Source organism: Neophocaena asiaeorientalis, unplaced genomic scaffold (genome assembly GCF_003031525.2).
Source record: "Neophocaena asiaeorientalis asiaeorientalis breed wild unplaced genomic scaffold, Neophocaena_asiaeorientalis_V1.1 scaffold59, whole genome shotgun sequence".
NCBI lineage: Eukaryota > Metazoa > Chordata > Mammalia > Artiodactyla > Phocoenidae > Neophocaena > Neophocaena asiaeorientalis.
Window position 1 is genome coordinate 17,028,111 of NW_020174268.1, and position 19,298 is coordinate 17,047,408.

Sequence of the window (19,298 nt, forward strand, 5' to 3'; positions counted from 1 at the left end):
TTTCAATAATTTTTCTTTGTCTTTAATTTTTGCCAGTTTGATTACTATGTGTCTTGGCGTGTTTCTCCTTGGGTTTTTCCTGTATAGGACTTGCTGTGCTGCCTGGACTTGGGTGGCTATTTCCTTTCCCATGTTAGGGAAGTTTTCGACTATAATCTCTTCATATATTTTCTCTGGTCCTTTCTCTCTCTCTTCTCCTTCTGGGACCCCTATAGTGTGAATGTTGTTGCATTTAATGTTGTCCCAGAGGTATCTTAGGCTGTCTCCATTTCTTTTCATTCTTTTTTCTTTATTCTGTTCTGCAACAGTGAATTCCACCATTCTGTCTTCAATTTATTCCTAGATATTTTATTCTTTTTGTTGCAGTGGTAAATGGGAGTGTTTCCATAATTTCCCTTTCAGATTTTTTATCATTAGTGTATAGGAATGCAAGAGATAATTTTTCATTTCAGTTATTGTGTTGTTCATCTCTGTTTGTTCTTTATTTCTTCTAGATTTGTTTTAAACATTTCTTGCATCTTCTCGATCTTTGCCTCCATTCTTTTTCCAAGGTCCTGGATCATCTTCACTGTCATTATTCTGAATTCTTTTTCTGTAAGGTTGCCTATCTCCACTTCATTTAGTTGTTTTTCTGGGGTTTTATCTTGTTCCTTCATCTGGTACATAGCCCTCTGCCTTTTCATCTTGTCTATCTTTCTGTGAATGTGCTTTTTGTTCCACAGGCTGCAGGATTGTAGTTCTTCTTGCTTCTGCTATCTGCCCTCTAAAATGGAGCTTTTTTTGGGCCAGATTTTAGTTCCCCGACCAGGGATCGAGCCTGTGCCCCCTGCAGTGGAAGTGCAGAGTCCTAACCACTGGACCGCCAGGGAAGTCCTGAGCGTTTATAGAAATATTCAAAATAAAGTTTTAAAACTTAAAAAGTATTTTAACTAGTATTCTGAATTAAAATGAAAACATAATTGTAGGGGAAAGATTTATAAGGAAGTAGATGTGTCTACAGTGTTCACAGAATAAGATGATAGATACGCTTTACAATTGATAAAAAATTTTTAAACTTTGATTTATCTTTAAATTTTAGAGTAAAACAAGATTTTTTTTCTTAATGAGAAAATTTCTTTTGGTTTGGGTTCAGTATGTACTTTTACTTTATCTGGGAAATTGATTGGTGAATAAGCATAATACTGGGTAGAAATTCTGTGTCCTAAAATGGACTTTAGGAAAATGTGCTGAAAACGATTTTTCAGAGTAAGGAGCCAGGATGACCTGACATTTCTCTTAGCCTTAATTTTAATGAAAAGACAAAAATTAATTTTTAGTGATAGCATTTCCTGTTTCCTTTATGATGTCATAAATGAATGAGGATGTTATTGAATTGCCACAGAGAAGTTTTATTTTCCTAGCTAGGGGTTCTATATGTCATCACATTTATGCTGTGATATTTATTGTGAAAATACAGCTTATAACTAATAGCAAATGGTTATCCTTAAAAATTACATACTATATTTGAATATTTTTACCCTATATGATTTCAGTCAGTGGTAAGGACTCTACACAGACCAACTTCCTACACCTTGTGGTTTTTTAGACCATAATGGAATAAAACTGATGTTTTCTGAGTATTTCTATTCAGGAGATAGAACCAAAGACATATTCTCTCTACCTCACTAGGACACTGAAAATGAATTAGATTTTTTTATGTTTGTAATTTGTTCAAGCTATTATGTCATAAAACAGTAAGTGATTCCATTTCAGATCCTTTTGGGATTAGTGAGGGGTACTAATAAATAAATAAATTTTCCTGCTGATGAAATTGAACTGGTTCTCCCCATTACCAAAAGCTGCATAATGGATACTTAAAAATCTGTATCTTATATATCATCTTTGTTTCTTCCTCTGTTCTTCATTTTTGTGCTGCTAACCTTGGTTTGCAGTTTAGAGAATGAAGTGGTGGCTGAAGTCCACCCATCACTCTGCTAGTAGCTTTTAGGTAAACTTTTAGAACCAGGTAAGGAACTTTCAGTCTTTATCTTACCTTCACATAACACAAGAGAAGGATATTGGTCGTGGTTTATTGGATGCTTCCCATTTGGATGCTAGGTACCATTTGGAGTGATTACACAATAATTTATGAAATAATCCCAAGTAGTAGGCAGTCATTTTATCCCCATTTTTACAAATGAAGAAACTGAGATAGAGCTAAAGTATCTTATCCGAAGTTATAGAGTAAGGAATGGAGCTTTGTGAATCACAGATCTTTTTCCTCTTTATTTTAGTATTTTTCATATTATGTAGTATCCCTACCAAGTCTGGTTGGATTTGAAAAGAGTTCCAGAAAAATTAAATAAATGTTGATTTTGAAATGGGATTCTTAAGCAAAGAACAAAACAGCCAGGCATTTGTTGAATGTCAGATAAATTTCTCTGGATATTGTAAATTGTCTTTTACTTAAAAAGTTCCAAGTAATTTTCTAAATCTTAGTTGTTCTTCATTCACATGTAAGTACTCAGAATGTCACTGGAAAATAAGCCCTTTAATAAAAGAAAAAGAACAGTTGTTTGAAGATAAAAGAGACTTTCTGAGTCACTCTGGAAACAAAAGGGATAGGATTCTTAAGCAAAGAACAAAACAACCAGGCATTTGTTGAATGTCAGATAAATTTCTCTGGATATTGTAAATTGTCTTTTACTTAAAAAGTTCCAAGTAATTTTCTAAATCTTAGTTGTTCTTCATTCACATGTAAGTACTCAGAATGTCACTGGAAAATAAGCCCTTTAATAAAAGAAAAAGAACAGTTGTTTGAAGATAAAAGAGACTTTCTGAGTCACTCTGGAAACAAAAGGGATTACAATTAAAAGAAAAAACTCATAGAAACTTCATTAGAATTTGAAAGGTGTGCTTGGTTCAGTTATGATCATTGTAAGCACTCAGATATTTATTAGAACACTGGAGTCCTTAAATTCACTGGAAGCGGTGATAGGGTTTGAGGCAGTTCAGATGAAACTGACAGATATCCATTGCCATTGAAAGCTAATTTGAAATCGAGTACTGAAGGGTACTCAGTGTTGTTGGTTTTTTTAAATCAGTTTTGTGTGTTGCAACTAGCTTAAAAAGAAAAATGAAATAGACTAGAAAATTTAGACTGCATTGCCCATTATAAGGACAGTATTATTTTGAGAAAAGAATTTGTTATATAAGTATGTAAAAATTTAGTTATATATTTGTATACACTAGCTCATGATTTAAGATGAATTTATTACTTTGTGTCATGGTCAAAAGTTTGAAAGCTGCTTTTCTGCTCTAGCCACTTAACTTTATAGATGTTAAAAAAAGAGAGGACAGGAGAAATTACATGTTTTGCTTAAGACTCTCAGTATCTTTGGATTCTTAGTTTAGTCTTGTGAACTGTATGAGGAAGCAGCTAGTAAGAAAAGCAGTAGCAACAGGTCTTACTCTGCTTTGAGCATTCTTAACCTGTCCCAGTCCTTCCTACAAATTCCTGTGAACTCAGGGTTATTTTCCCTGTACTGTGTACGAAGAAATTGAGACACTGAAGTTACAACTGCAAGTAGGTGGTGGAACTAGGATTTGAACTCTAATACCTGAGCTTTTAACCATTATGCTCTGCAGCCTCTTATTTGAAAATGCTTGCTGTCTTATTTTAATGTATCACAAATATCTATTTCTTTTAAGAGTACCAGTTCACTTTCTGAGAGTGATTAAGTCTTTTTCGTCTTTTTTTTTTTTTAAACTGCTAACAGGCTTCAAGTTAGGTCCAATCTTAAAAATGCTATTTTTCAATAAATAACAGTCACTGTGTATGGTGATCGGTTATTCAAGCCTTACAGTTTTTTCCCCTGAGGTACAGAGTCATCATGAGGCCAGTTTGTTACGCCATTTACTTAATGTACCTTTATTAAGTGCATACTTTGTGTTAGTCATACTTCTAGGTACTAGGAAGGCAAACTTTAATATGTGACTCCTGGCCTCAAGTTGATTGTTATTGATGAGAGGGGATCAGATGAATAAATTAACCTTTACAGCCATATTTTTTAGTCTTATTTGAATGTACCTGAGAAAAATGGTTATTTTTATTTTACTAAGTCTAGAGTCAGTGTAGAAATATACATAGAAATAACAAATGCATTTTTTAATTTAAAAAGGATAGTCTAAAAGTAAAATATTAGGTAACAGAATAGCTGTTTTGATATTATAAACCAAAAATAAGTTTAATTAATAAAATTCTGATTCTCAAGTATTTATAAGACTATGGCTTTATGGTTAATTAACTCTTAGTGAAACGAGCAGTGCTTCCATTATGATCTCATGATTAAAGCTGTATGTGCTTTTAGATAAAATTCAGATTAAAGTATGGTAAATCATCTTCAGAGACTTAATTTAAAGCTATTAAACTTAAAGGACTTCATTTCATTGAATTATAACAAATGGCCATTTTTTGAATATTTTCCTTCTCTGATTAAATGTAGGGATGTCTGATATGGAGAGACATTGTAAACTGGGTTGGAGTATTCTTTTAGATTTATTTATTTATTTATGGCTGTGTTGGGTCTCCGTTGCTGTGCGAGGGCTTTCTCTAGTTGTGGCAAGCAGGGGCCACTCTTCATGGCGGTGCGCAGGTCTCTCACTATCGTGGCCTCTCTTGTTGCAGAGCACAGGCTCCAGACACGCAGGCTCCGTAATTGTGGCTCACGGGCCCAGTTGCTCCGGGGCATGTGGGATCCTCCCAGAGCAGGGCTCGAACCCGTGTCCCCTGCATTGGCAGGCAGATTCTCAACCACTGCGCCACCAGGGAAGCCTCTGGAGTATTTTTTTGAGAACTGTGGATCGGTGGTTATACAAGTGAACAGTGACTTAAAAAAATCTTTTTATTGAAGAAAAGTGTATACATTATAAGGGTATATTTGATGAATGCTGATCATCTAACCAGCAGTGTACTGGTAAACGTTTAATAACTAGTTTTCTGAAGGAAAAAAAAAGTGTATGTGTATATAAACACGTACATATACACACACAAATTTATTATAAATCTGACTGATATAAAGGATGTGCAGCATATAATTTACAAATAATAAAATATACAGTACTCTTTAGTGTAAACTTTATAGAGCCAATGGACCCTCACCGAATGCCATGGCTGCTTTTTGCTTAACTCTTGCAAATGTAGGTACCTATGGTTGCAGTTGACAGATGATTCGGAAGGTAGTTCTGTTAGGATATTGGTTGATATTTTGTTTTTATTAATGAGTCAGATGAAAGCGAAACAACAGAAACATATGTGGGAACTTCACTCATTGATCAATCACTTGAGCAGCTTTGATGAATCAGATCATGGTTTTCAAATACTGGAAAATTATTTCCTTCATTTTTTGTGCTATTTACATTGTAACAACTATAGAAATGACACACTTTTAAATGTAATATTTTCCCCATTACTTTAAGTCTAGACAGTTAACAAAACAAGAAATCAAGCCCTGTTTTGTAGCATTTTCTGGTTTCTCTGGTATAAATACTTTCACTGTGATGGATTTCAAGCTACCGATATGAGGTCACTGAACTCAGAGTCAAGATAAGATGGGTAGTAGCCTACCATTCTATAGTGTAGACACAGTAGACTTAAGTAACCTTAAGTGCATAGGTAATAGTTAAATAGTTAGAAGTGAGGAGTTTTGAGTAATTGCCACTTCTGTTTTTTTGTTTTTTTTTTTTTGCGGTATGCGGGCCTCTCACTGCTGTGGCCCCTCCCGTCGTGGAGCACAGGCCCTGGACGCGCAGGCCCAGCGGCCACAGCTCATGGGCCCAGCCGCTCCACAGCATGTGGGATCCTCCCGGACCGGGGCACGAACCCGTGTCCCCTGCATCGGCAGGCGGACTCTCAACCACTGCACCACCAGGGAAGCCCGCCACTTCTGTTTTTAATATAATTTATTCTGTTTGTGTAATTTAATTTTTATCAATGGCTGTTTTTTATAGAAAAATTCCTGCAAATTTAATAATTGGCTCTTACAAACCAGTGAGAGTCTGCTTCGGCTGACTGCGTTTAACCTCTGTAACTACCATGTAATCCATGTAACTATCACTCAGGGGTCAAGAATAGAACATTTAGCACCTCAGAAGCCATACTCAGGATCCCTTCTGATCCCTGACACTTCTTTCTCAAAAGTAACCACTATTCTGCCACTTTGTTTCCAAAGATAACCACTATTCTCATTTCTAATACCATAAATTAGTTATACCTTTTTTGAAACTTTACATACAGTAAGTAATCTTTTTTTGTCTGGCTTTGTTTGCTCAACATATGTTGGTGAGATTTCGCCATCCTGTTGCATATCTCTGAAGTTTGTTTATTTTCATTAATATACAGTATTATATACCACAGTTGAATCTGTTTTACTATTAGTGAATTTTTGGATTGCTTTCAGTTTGAAACTATTATTAATAATGCTACCTTGGATAGTTTTGTACTTATCCTTTGGTATATATGTGAGCATATATACCTTTCTAGTGAGCATATACCTAGGAGTGGAATTGATGGGCCATAGGTTATGCATATGTTAAACTTCAGTAGGTAACACCAAATAGTTTTCCAAAGTGATTATACCAATTTCCATGTCTGCCTGCAGAGCACAAAAGTTCTAGTTGCTCCACATCCTCACCAACACTTGATATTGTCTCTCTCTTGTGGGTGAATCTCATTGTGATTTTACCAGCATATCTACCATGTATTGTGTACTTATCTGATAACTTCTGAGTTTAAAAGTCCTTTAATGGGCTTCCCTGGTGGCGCAGTGGTTGAGAGTCCGCCTGCGGATGCAGGGGACACGGGTTCGTGCCCCGGTCCGGGAGCGGCTGGGCCTGTGAGCCATGGCCGCTGAGCCTGCGCGTCCGGAGCCTGTGCTCCACAACGGGAGAGGACACAACAGTGAGAGGCCCGCGTACCGCAAAAAAAAAAGTTCTTTCATATGTTTAGTGGCCATTCGTATTATCAGTGACTTGTTTTTAAGAAATACCCTGTTCTGTCCTTTGGATATTAAATCACTCCACAAATTTTTTCTCTCATGGCAGCTGATTAATAGTGTTGGTTTTTGCTTTTATTTTTATTATTTTAAATTTTATTGCATTAGATTATAGTAAAGTGGTTACTTGCTGTTCTGTCCCTAAATGTTTTACTGTGTTTTAATTGTTTGTATGTTGTGTCCCCTAATGTGAGTGTATGCCTCTGAGGGCAGGATTTTTGTCTGCTTGGATCACTGCTATTTCCCGGTACCTAGAATAGTGACTGGTACAGAGTAAGTATTCATAAATATTGCTGCAAGAATGCATTTATTGAAACTCTCTCAACCACTGCACCACCAGGGAAGCCCGCCACTTCTGTTTTTAATATAATTTATTCTGTTTGTGTAATTTAATTTTTATCAATGGCTGTTTTTTATAGAAAAATTCCTGCAAATTTAATAATTGGCTCTTACAAACCAGTGAGAGTCTGCTTCGGCTGACTGCGTTTAACCTCTGTAACTACCATGTAATCCATGTAACTATCACTCAGGGGTCAAGAATAGAACATTTAGCACCTCAGAAGCCATACTCAGGATCCCTTCTGATCCCTGACACTTCTTTCTCAAAAGTAACCACTATTCTGCCACTTTGTTTCCAAAGATAACCACTATTCTCATTTCTAATACCATAAATTAGTTATACCTTTTTTGAAACTTTACATACAGTAAGTAATCTTTTTTTGTCTGGCTTTGTTTGCTCAACATATGTTGGTGAGATTTCGCCATCCTGTTGCATATCTCTGAAGTTTGTTTATTTTCATTAATATACAGTATTATATACCACAGTTGAATCTGTTTTACTATTAGTGAATTTTTGGATTGCTTTCAGTTTGAAACTATTATTAATAATGCTACCTTGGATAGTTTTGTACTTATCCTTTGGTATATATGTGAGCATATATACCTTTCTAGTGAGCATATACCTAGGAGTGGAATTGATGGGCCATAGGTTATGCATATGTTAAACTTCAGTAGGTAACACCAAATAGTTTTCCAAAGTGATTATACCAATTTCCATGTCTGCCTGCAGAGCACAAAAGTTCTAGTTGCTCCACATCCTCACCAACACTTGATATTGTCTCTCTCTTGTGGGTGAATCTCATTGTGATTTTACCAGCATATCTACCATGTATTGTGTACTTATCTGATAACTTCTGAGTTTAAAAGTCCTTTAATGGGCTTCCCTGGTGGCGCAGTGGTTGAGAGTCCGCCTGCGGATGCAGGGGACACGGGTTCGTGCCCCGGTCCGGGAGCGGCTGGGCCTGTGAGCCATGGCCGCTGAGCCTGCGCGTCCGGAGCCTGTGCTCCACAACGGGAGAGGACACAACAGTGAGAGGCCCGCGTACCGCAAAAAAAAAAAGTTCTTTCATATGTTTAGTGGCCATTCGTATTATCAGTGACTTGTTTTTAAGAAATACCCTGTTCTGTCCTTTGGATATTAAATCACTCCACAAATTTTTTCTCTCATGGCAGCTGATTAATAGTGTTGGTTTTTGCTTTTATTTTTATTATTTTAAATTTTATTGCATTAGATTATAGTAAAGTGGTTACTTGCTGTTCTGTCCCTAAATGTTTTACTGTGTTTTAATTGTTTGTATGTTGTGTCCCCTAATGTGAGTGTATGCCTCTGAGGGCAGGATTTTTGTCTGCTTGGATCACTGCTATTTCCCGGTACCTAGAATAGTGACTGGTACAGAGTAAGTATTCATAAATATTGCTGCAAGAATGCATTTATTGATAAGTAAGCAGAATGCTATGGATTCGTTATTTCAACTTAAATATATTTTGTATTAACACTCCAATGCAAGGCATGACACTGAAATTAGTCAGCATTTTGCATTTATCAACGTACTTTCCCTTGTAAATAATAAAGTCTTATTTCTAAAATATCAGTTTAGAGATCTTGTCTAACTTTTCCTGTGTTTGCTTCTCACACTGCAGTAGGAGTAGCCCAAAGTGTGCAGCCTTATGCCATAGTGTACAAAGGGGTTGAAAGCACTGGTTCTGAAGCCAGACTGCCTAGGATCTAGCTGTGTGTCCTTGGACAATTTACTCAAGCTCTTGGTGCCTCAGTTTTCTCATCTATGAGGTAGAAATAATACGAGTACCTAACTCATAGGACCTTTAAGATTGTTATGTCAAGTGCTTAGAACAGTGCCTGGCATATAGCAAGCTGTAAACGAGTGTTAGCTGTAAAGGTAACATGACAGTGGGGAACTAACACAGGTATGATACAGAATAAAGATCATGTAAAAAAAAAAAAAGAGAGAAACAATGAGATTTCCAAGCAATTTTGCACTTGCCTTGGGCTGTTGAACTCAGGAAACAGATGAATAAGTGGGCAAGTGAGAGGCAGTGGCTTTACCCAAAGAACCAAAGGTCAGCTATCATTCGGCTCAGACATCCCTGTGATTGGGGGCCGGTGGTTTTTATTATTAATTAGCCAGTGATTCTAACATCGGGTAGCTCATTACCTACAAGAGAGATGACTCCCTTGATGGATGGACTCATTGTTAGAAAATTCTTTCTTTTGTCGATCTGAAATTTACCTCTTCTGTCACTTTGTACTGGTCCTGGTTCTTTCCTTTGGAGTGATATAGAGTACATACAGGTAAGGAGGTCAGTTGGTTGTGTTGCTCCGTTAACATTTTCTTCTTCAGCTTAAATGTCTCTAGGGTCCCTGAGCTTCCTCCATATGACATGGGTTTTGAACCCTTTATTACTCTTCTCTCAGTATAATTTATTTGTCAACATTTTTCTTAAAATGTAAGACCCAGAGCTAGTAACTGAGCATGTTTCTCTTAGATGGCACACAGTGAAATATAAAAACTATTATTTGCATTTTAGGCCAATCTGTGTCATTAATTGACTCTATAATATTGAGTTGGTCATTAATTTTCTCATCTTCCTCAAATAGTATACTAATGAAAGATCATAAACAAACTTTTTGATATGGGTAATTTAGATACTTGTAAAAAGAAGCTAAAATACTTCGCTTTAATGAGAAAAAGTATATCAGCCTTCATGCTAATAATCAAATTTTTGCTAATTAATTAATGTGCAAATTTAAGCAAAGATTTCTAAGATCATTTCAGTGATGTTGCAGCTATTATTATTATTATAAACCGTACAGGTAATAATATCTTGGGTGAGGTTAGCTTTATTGCCTGAAAACTAAACTTCTTTTAGGTGTTGTAGTTAATCTAGTTGGTTAACTGAAACCAGAGCTACTAACTTATATTTGATATCCCTATTTTAATTTATCTGAGTATTTGTTATGAAGGATAATTGTCACCCATTTTGTGATTTCCCAATATAACCAAATATATTATTTATTTTTAGTTTCCTTAATTTGTTGTTTAGTAACCTCACCATTTTGGTTTGAAAAAGTTCTAGAATCTTCTTTGTAGTACTTACTTTGTATTCAGGTCTCATTTCTACCATTGAGAAACTTTGGGTGCTAGGGCACGTCCTTTGACTAGCTTCTTTTTTTTTAACATCTTTATTAGTGTATAATTGCTTTACATTATTGTGTTAGTTTCTGCTGTATAACAAAGTGAATCAGCTATACATATACATTTATCCCCATATCTCCTCCCTCTTGGGTCTCCCTCCACTCTTCCTATCCCGCCCCTCTAACTGTCCTCTTCTGTGAATTGAGAGCCTTAACCTTGACTACTGCAATAGGTCTTTGTTTTTCTGCTTCTCCTTCTCCCTCCAGCCCATCCTTTTTCCAAATCGCAGCTAGCAGGGTCATTTTAAAATGTAAATCAGATCCTGTCATTCCCCTGCTTAGTACATTTCAAAAATTTCCCCGTGTACTTAGAATAAAATCTAAATTCCTTCCCATGGCCTATACGGGCCCAGTGAGCTGGCCTCTGATCATCTCTCCAACTTATTCTTTTTGCTCAATACCTTTTAGCTATAGTAAATAGCTATAGACCATAGCTATAGCTATAGACCATTCAGTTTTTTCATAGCACTTAACAGTTTATACTTATGTATGTTTTGGGTTTGTTTACGTGTTAATTGTTTCCACCACAAGACTGGATGCTCAGTGAGGGCAGGTAATGTATTTTCATTCACTGATCTGAAACTGAATGTGTTGGACATAGATGGTCACATATTTATTGTTCTTAAAATCCTATGATTCCTATTACTTCCAGATAAGTGTGCAGCTTTTCCTTTCCCTTGGTAGTGTTTATCAAATCCTCCCCCACCACTTGGACATTCATATTAAAATGACTGTCTGCCTATATATATATATATATTTTTTTTTTTTTTTTTTTTTTTGCGGTACGCAGGCCTCTCACTGTTGTGGCCTCTCCTGTTGCAGAGCACAGGCTCCGGACGCGCAGGCTCAGCGGCCATGGCTCACGGGCCCAGCCGCTCCACGGCATGTGGGATCTTCCCGGACCGGGTCACGAACCCGTGTCCCCTGCATTGGCAGGCAGACTCTCAACCACTGCACCACCAGGGAAGCCCTGCCTATATTTTTTAATACTAATTTTTTGGTAAGTCTAAAATTACAGTGTCAGGACTTCCCTGGTGACGCAGTGGTTAAGAATCCATCTGCCAATGCAGGGGACACGGGTTTGATCACTGGTCTAGGAAGATCCCACATGCCAAGGAGCAACTAAGCCCGTGTGCCACAACTACCGAGCCCGTGAGCCACAACTACTGAGCCCGCATGCCACAACTGCTGAAGCCCACGTGCCTAGAGCCCATGCTCCGCAACAAGAGAAGCCACTGCAATGAGAAGCCCATGCATTGCAATGAAGAGTAGCCCCTGATCGCCGCAACTAAAGAAAGCCCATGCGCAGCAGTGAAGACCCAACGCAGCCAAAAATAAATAAATAAAATAGTTACAGTGACATATCAAAGCTGGTTAAGTCCCAGATATATCAGTGTCTGTTGCATTCTTTGGTTGATTTATTTCTAGAACAGTTTTAAAATGATTACACAGTGTTCCCAGTGATTTGTTTGAATGTGACTAGCCTTGGCCTATCATTATTATAAAATGTGATTCTAGGCTGTGCTTATTTTAAATTTGTTGATGTTATTTTTGTTGCGTAGGCATGCCAGCAGTTTATTCCTTTTAAGTGTCAGTATTGGGATCTGTCATCTGAAATACAAGAATCTTTCTGAAAACTTAGCTTAATTCTGTTGCCGTGCTACCCAGGGACAGTAAATTATTCATTTTGGGGTCAAGTCACCAGAGTACTGTTTGGTCATTTACCTAGTGGCTTAAAGAACTAGAGTGTTTGCCCAAAGGGAGCCATTTAGGCCTCTCTCAGCACTTAGGATCTAGTTTATGGTTTATCTCAGATGGAGTGTGGTAGGAGAGGTTCATCCTGTTCTCTCTCTTCAGATTGAAGCTTAGGAAACTGACTCATTTTTGGACCATATTTCCTTTCATTTTTACATTAACAGTAACTGTGGAGCTGAAGCTCTGGGGAGGTGCTTGGCTCTGTCTGCTGAAGTAGTTCCAGTGGTTGAACTCTCTCTGGCAGCTGAGCATGTTTCATTTAAAGCTCTTCAGAGCGGAGTAAATCTTGGCAGAACTCCATAGAAACCATAGCATATAATTCTTTTTTAAAGCTACTATATTATTAAATAAAGAATTTGGGGTAAAGTGATTGCTTTAATGGTCCTAATGATACTATTTTAAAAGGTCCTTTTATCATTGTCATTACAGTGACTTTATGATGTGGTCCAAGGACCTTACTAGGAAGAAACCCTCAACCCTGAGTGGGTACTTACAGGGACAGGGAAAAGGCTTTGTAAGATGCCGTTCAGAGTGCCACCTCTTTCCTCATCGCTGCCTCTTTCTTGGATGCTTAGGAGAATAGCTCTGCCATACATAACCTAGTCTTTTGGTTTTTTTAATGAAGTATAGTTGATTTACAATGTTGTGTTAGTTTCAGGTGTACAGCACAGTGATTCAGTTATACACATTATATATATATTTTTTTTTTCAGATTCTTTTTCCTTATAGGTTATTACAAAATATTGAGTATAGTGCTATACAGCAGGTCCTTGCTGGTTACCTATTTTATATATAGTAGTGTGTGTATGCTAATCCCATCCTCCTAATTTATCCCTCTCCACCATAACCTGCTTTTAAGCTTTAAGCTGATTCAGCCAGGCATGAGGTGGTCTGATGCTGTGAAAAAGCATGGATCTGTGGAGTCAGGGAGATCTTAGTTAAAATCTGTACTCTGACATTTAATAATTGTGAACTTAAGTTCCTTAACTTTCTGAGACCCACTTCCTTATCTGTAAAAATAGGGTTATAATACCTACCTTGTAGGGTAGTTGTATTAAATGAGATAATATATGAGAGATTTCTTGCCATGCAGTAGGTTTTCAATTGATTTCTTTTCTTCCTCTGTGTTAATACTCAAGTATTTTTTAGTGGTGGTAGAAATCCCATGCATCCGCAAATTTAGAGGTATCTAGCTCATTTCAGTCTTACGTGCAACTGTCCCCTCAAGAATGTAAATTTGAAGTGTCTAATAAAGTTGGCCAGTTCATCTATTTCTGATGAATTAAATAGGGGAGGATGGCATTTGGGTAATTAGCAAACAGCATTTAAAAAAATAGCCATTTAAAATGGTTACATTGCAATATTTTGAAAGCTTAATGATGTTAATTAAAATTATCTTGTTATTGATCAGCATTTTTTTGTACCTGTCTCCAGGGAAGGAAAAATATGCAAGACGGTGCAAGTGATGGTGAAATTCCAAGATTTGATGGTGCTGCATATGATAAGGATCTGGTGGAAGCCCTTGAGAGAGACATTGTCTCTAGGAATCCTAGCATTCATTGGTTAGTCTGTTAAGTTCTTGAATTACAGTAGTGGAGAAAACAAATTGTAGGTTGGCTTGGTGTGAGTCTTGTCTTGTCATCCATTCATCTCCTGATTATGACCTCATCCGTAATATGAGTGTGCAGAATTGGTAGGACAGTTCTTCTCCAGAATATAACCAAGACATTTTCAGACTAATCTGACGCGGACATAACTGACAAAGGTTGTTGATTGAATAACATGTCCTAATTTATAATTGCAATATGTTTTCACTGATCATTTTATACAGTAAAAATTAGAATAATGTTCTTAATGTAAGAAAAATTTCATAATTTAAAAAAAATTAAAAGAATTGGTATTGATCATAAATCAAAGATGTCCCTGAATAAGCATGAAACTTTGCTCTTCTTACAAAGGGATGACATAGCAGATCTGGAAGAAGCTAAGAAGCTGCTAAGGGAAGCTGTTGTTCTTCCCATGTGGATGCCTGACTTTTTCAAAGGGATTAGAAGGCCATGGAAGGTGAGAATTTATTGAAGTAATATAGGTATAAAACTGCTGCTTGCGTGGTAAAGAACGGCAGCACTGTAGTTTCTTTGTGTGTTTATTAACACAGTTTGTAAAGGTTTGGGGAGGTTGGGCAGTCCTCAGGTACCTGGATTTGGATTTGTGGTTGCGATATGCTGCCTCTGCCTGGCAGGAGAGGGGCCTGGAGTGGTGGAACTATAGTCTTTAAAGTCACTTCCCTCAGGGGCGCTGAGCTAGAGATGAGTTTTAAGAATTTTCTAGATGTCTGTTTTTGTAAATAAAAAGTTAGCAAGGGGCTTCCCTGGTGGCGCAGTGGTTGAGAGTCCGCCTGCCGATGCAGGGGATGTGGGTTTGTGCCCCGGTCCGGGAAGATCCCACATGCCGTGGAGCGGCTGGGCCCGTGAGCCATGGTCGCCGAGCCTGCGCATCCGGAGCCTGTGCTCCGCAACGGGAGAGGCCACAACAGTGAGAGGCCCGCGTATCAAAAAAAAAAAAAAGTTAGCAAGCAAATTAAATAGTAATAGTGCATAGTCATAGAATAAGTGTTTGATCAAATAAATTATTTTTTTAAAAGCCGGCGTATTTTCATTAATTAGTTTGAACACTTCATCTAGGCTTGGTGTAATTCTCAGATGTAATCAGAATGTTTATATCTTTTTAGCTTGCCCAGGACTAGTTCCTCCTAAGTTCAGTGTTTTCATTTTAGCATATTAAAAACCCTTCCGACAGCTGCTGCCTGGAACTTTTTTTGGTCTTAGCCATAGGCAGACTCTTTCTTTACTCTGACTGGTAGAGTGAAATAAAAGCATGATCTTACTTTGCCCTTCCGAATTAGCTGGGAAGGTCTTTTACCTTCGCAATACCTCTTCCTTGTTTGATGTGCCTAAAAGTAGAGAGGAGGAGAAATCGTGTGTTTACATAAATGGCTTGGAACACCCATGGCATTTTGATTGCCTCTCACAACTTAAAAACTTTTATAGACTGTTTGTTATAGATTTACCTGATTTGGGGACCATATTACCATAAATTTCCCCTTTATGATAACTTTAAAAACAATGTTTAAAAGAAATAATAAGGCCTTGATAAAATAGGTATTTAAAGGAGTTTTAAACCAGCTGGAATGGTAGGTATAACCTATGTATCATGACGAGCCCTGTACACTTTTAGCAAGAGGGTAATTTGCAAATGTATGAAGATCACCTTGGCAGCAGTATGCAGGCTGGATTGGAGATGGGCATAGATGGATACAGAGAGGAGTCTGGTCAGGAGGCTGTTGCAATAGTCTAGCCAAACGATGAGGACCTGAACAAAGGCGTTCGTTACTTGGCCAATGAAGAATGAGTGGATCTGTGAGAGATATTTAAAAGGTGTAAGTGATAACATTATGACATGATGGTTTATAGGGGTAGGGAGAGGACTCTTAGATTCCAGGCTTGAATTACAGGAGTATGCAGTTGCTCCGATACCAACTAACCAAAATTGGGCCAAACTTCACAGGTTGAGGTCAGTTTTCCACAAGACTGCCCTCACTTCAGATGCCAACCACAAATTTGGGGGTCCCCAGGTCACCCTCACTCTGACAGCTGGCTGTAAATTTGGGGGTTCTCACTGCACCCTCAGGTTTGATAATTCTCTAGAATGACTCACAGAACTCAGGAAAGCGTTGTACTTCCGATTATAGTTTTTGTTATAGCAAAAGGAGGCAGATCAGAACTAGCCAAAGGAAGAAGTGTGTAGGGTGAGATCTGGGGGGATGCTGACAGTGTAGCTTCTGTTGTCCTTTCCCTTGCAAGCAGGATGCTTTACCCTCCTAGCGCATGGATGTGTGACAGTATACACAGTACTGCCAACAGGGAAGCTCACTCAGGCTTCAGTGTCCAGAGGTTTTACATAGTCATAATGTAAGGTTGCATAGTCATAATTGATTGAATGGATGCCCATATGTCTCAATCTCCAGTCTCCCTTCTCTCCCCAGAGGTCTGGTTGACATCGCATGGCTCAAAGCCCCAGCCTGCTAATCACAGGGTTGGTTTTTTTGGGCAAGGCCAGCCCCCATCCTGAGTCATCTCATTAGCATAATCTATATAGGGACCCACCATGAGCCACCTTATTAGCCTAAAATTTCAGGGCCCAACATGAACAACATGAACAACAATTTTCAGGGCCCAACATGAACAACATGAACAACAAATTTCAGGGCCCAACATAAACAACAAAGACACTCCTTTCACTTGGGAAATTCCAAGGGTTTAGAGTCTGCCTCACAGGAACTAGGGAAAAGGGCCAGCCAAATTCTTCATTAAATAGGGTACAGTGAACTGTTACTGGAAATGAAGGAGAGGAGCAGATGTAAATAGAAACAAAATATATTTAGGTGAAAACTCAGTGGGTAATTGGAAATAGAGGTCTGAAGCTCGTGCTAGAGTTTAAGTTTAAATTAAAATTGTGAGATATAAGTGGTGGTTGATAATTTGGGTATGGATGAAATTGTTCAAGGAGTTTTATAAAGGGTTTTCAAAAGAGCAAAAGATTTAGAATTGCTTTGGGAATATAAAGGGCAGGGGCAAGAGGAGACCTGAAAGCCACTGAAGATGGTCATGAGTAGGAGAAGCATCAAGAAAGAACCGTGTCATAGAACCAACCTAGGGAGCAGGGGTTTCAGGGAGAAGGCAATGAACACCAGGTATCGGCACCATCCAAGGTCAGAGAGAGGGAAAGAAGCTGTGAGTTGAAAAGTGACCATCGGTTGGGACTTCCCTGGACATCCAGTGGTTAAGACTCCGTGCTTCCAAGCAGTGGGTGCGGGTTCGATTCCTGGTCAGGGAACTAGGATCCCGCGTACTGTTCAGTGGTGTAGCCAAAAAAAAAAATATGTAAAACTCAAAACAGAAAAGGAAAGAAAAGTGACCATTGGATTAGTAAATTAGGTATTTTTAGTGAAGGTGTAGAGGCAGAAGTCAGACTGTAGCTTGTGAAGAACAAATAGTAAACATAAACCATTTCTTTAAGAAGGTTGGCTGGGAAGGGGAAGGAAGAGGTAGATAGTAGCCAGAGGATTTGTAGGGTCAAGTGAAGGATTTTATTTTTTAAATAAATAGAGCCCACAGAGGAGGAGATACAGGAAGTAGAGGAGATAATTGACAGGGTAATGTCATGAGGAGGGGAAATTTATAAACGCTGTACTGTATCTATGAGCTGTGTCTGCGCACAGATGCTAACCCTGGAAATTATCTCCTGCTGGACATGACCACATTAATGACATTACGGGAACTGAGAGGGCATTGAGAGGGGATGGTGGAAAGAGAAATAGAAACTTTTCTATAGCTGTGCCAATACCATTAGTTGTCTTTACAGTTTTCAAAATATCAATCTCATGTATAAAGCCTTCTTGCAAAGCAAAAATTTTTCTTGTAAAACTAGTGTTTCAAATCCTAGTGATCCCTGGTTGTCCTGGGTATCAAAATTCTATAGCTAGAAGAGCATTTGGACGGTTTCTGAATTTAGAGTTTATGAAACTTTGATACGCACATAGTTTTCAAAGTTTAAATCCCCCAAAGCTAATTGAATTAAATTAACAAATGGCTCCAAATTCCTCTTAAGATCACGAACTATTATGCAAAAGAAATGTAGTGTTAACTATATATCTGAACTCTCATTAAAAGTGTTAGAAGGAGGGCTTCCCTGGTGGCGCAGTGGTTGAGAGTCCGCCTGCCGATGCAGGGGACATGGGTTCGTGCCCTGGTCCGGGAGGATCCCACATGCCGCGGAACGGCTAGGCCCGTGAGCCACGGCCGCTGGGCCTGTGCGTCTGGAGCCTGTGCTCCGCAACGGGAGAGGCCACAACAGTGAGAGGCCTGCGTACCGCAAAAAAAAAAAAAAAAAGTGTTAGAAGGAAATAATAAGTATTTAAAAATCCGTTAGTCTTCAAGACTAGAGGATTGGTGTTCTTGGATAATTTTTACTCCTCATTGATTTATTTTTATGGAACGTTTTTCTGTTTGTTTCAAAGGTGAGAAGTAACTAAAATTTATATTTTAGTCTATGTAGTGGCTTTTTCATTACTAACACTATCTTATGTAAACTCTTAACTGCCTAGCACAGTTAAACTGATAAAAGGCTAATTTGATTATGTTTGAATCACCACTAGATTTTAGCTACCTTATTTATTAACTGATGAATGGATCTTTATTTCTGATTAAAAGTGTATATTGTAAGTGTGTTGTTGAAGATAGGTTTTGTACCTTAGGAGGGCGAGGGGTATATAATTCTGCTCCATGTGGTAGAGAATGTCATCTTATTTTCATTGCTTAAACAGAGCAGTCACTCTTAAGCGGTGCTCAAGACCATACGTATTTGTCTTCTGCCAGGTTCAGGAAAATCGGCGGGCTCTTTCTAAATGTACCAGGAGATTCTTTGTTGTCTAGGCCCTTTGTTAGCCCATCTCTGAGTACCTCTGATTTGAGACCTTTTGTGAAACCATTCTTCATTTTTGTTTTTTCTGTCTGTGAAATGGTATTCGTGCCCAATGCGCCATGAGTTTACTGTGGCAGTTGAGCTTATCTTTTGATGGGAAGGGTTTCGTGTACAGTAATCGTTGCTGATATTCTATTAGAAGGCACATTAATCTGATAAATCATTTCGTGTGTCCTTTGGAATTTCAGGGCGTGCTGATGGCTGGGCCCCCAGGCACTGGTAAGACCATGCTGGCTAAAGCTGTCGCCACTGAGTGCGGTACAACATTCTTCAACGTCTCGTCTTCCACACTGACGTCGAAGTACAGAGGGGAATCTGAGAAATTAGTTCGTCTGTTGTTTGAAATGGTGAGTGATGTTATATTCGGATTTCAAAGCACTGTTGGTGTAGGCACATGGTATCCCTTTAATCTAGAT

General features: G+C 38.3%; 1 protein-coding gene across 2 annotated transcripts in view; it reads left to right on the top strand.

The window, feature by feature from the left end:
- KATNAL1 (katanin catalytic subunit A1 like 1) overlaps positions 1 to 19,298 on the top strand; it is a 75,468-nt gene that overhangs the window by 32,516 nt on the left and 23,654 nt on the right. For both annotated transcript variants that reach the window (XR_003004602.1, XM_024755615.1), the window contains exons 5-7: positions 13,774 to 13,901; positions 14,298 to 14,403; positions 19,071 to 19,229. Coding sequence is in view for 1 of the 2 variants with exons in the window: in XM_024755615.1 (XP_024611383.1) it covers positions 13,774 to 13,901; positions 14,298 to 14,403; positions 19,071 to 19,229 (393 nt within the window). In the remaining variant the exon portion in view is untranslated. The remainder of the gene's footprint in view (positions 1 to 13,773; positions 13,902 to 14,297; positions 14,404 to 19,070; positions 19,230 to 19,298) is intronic.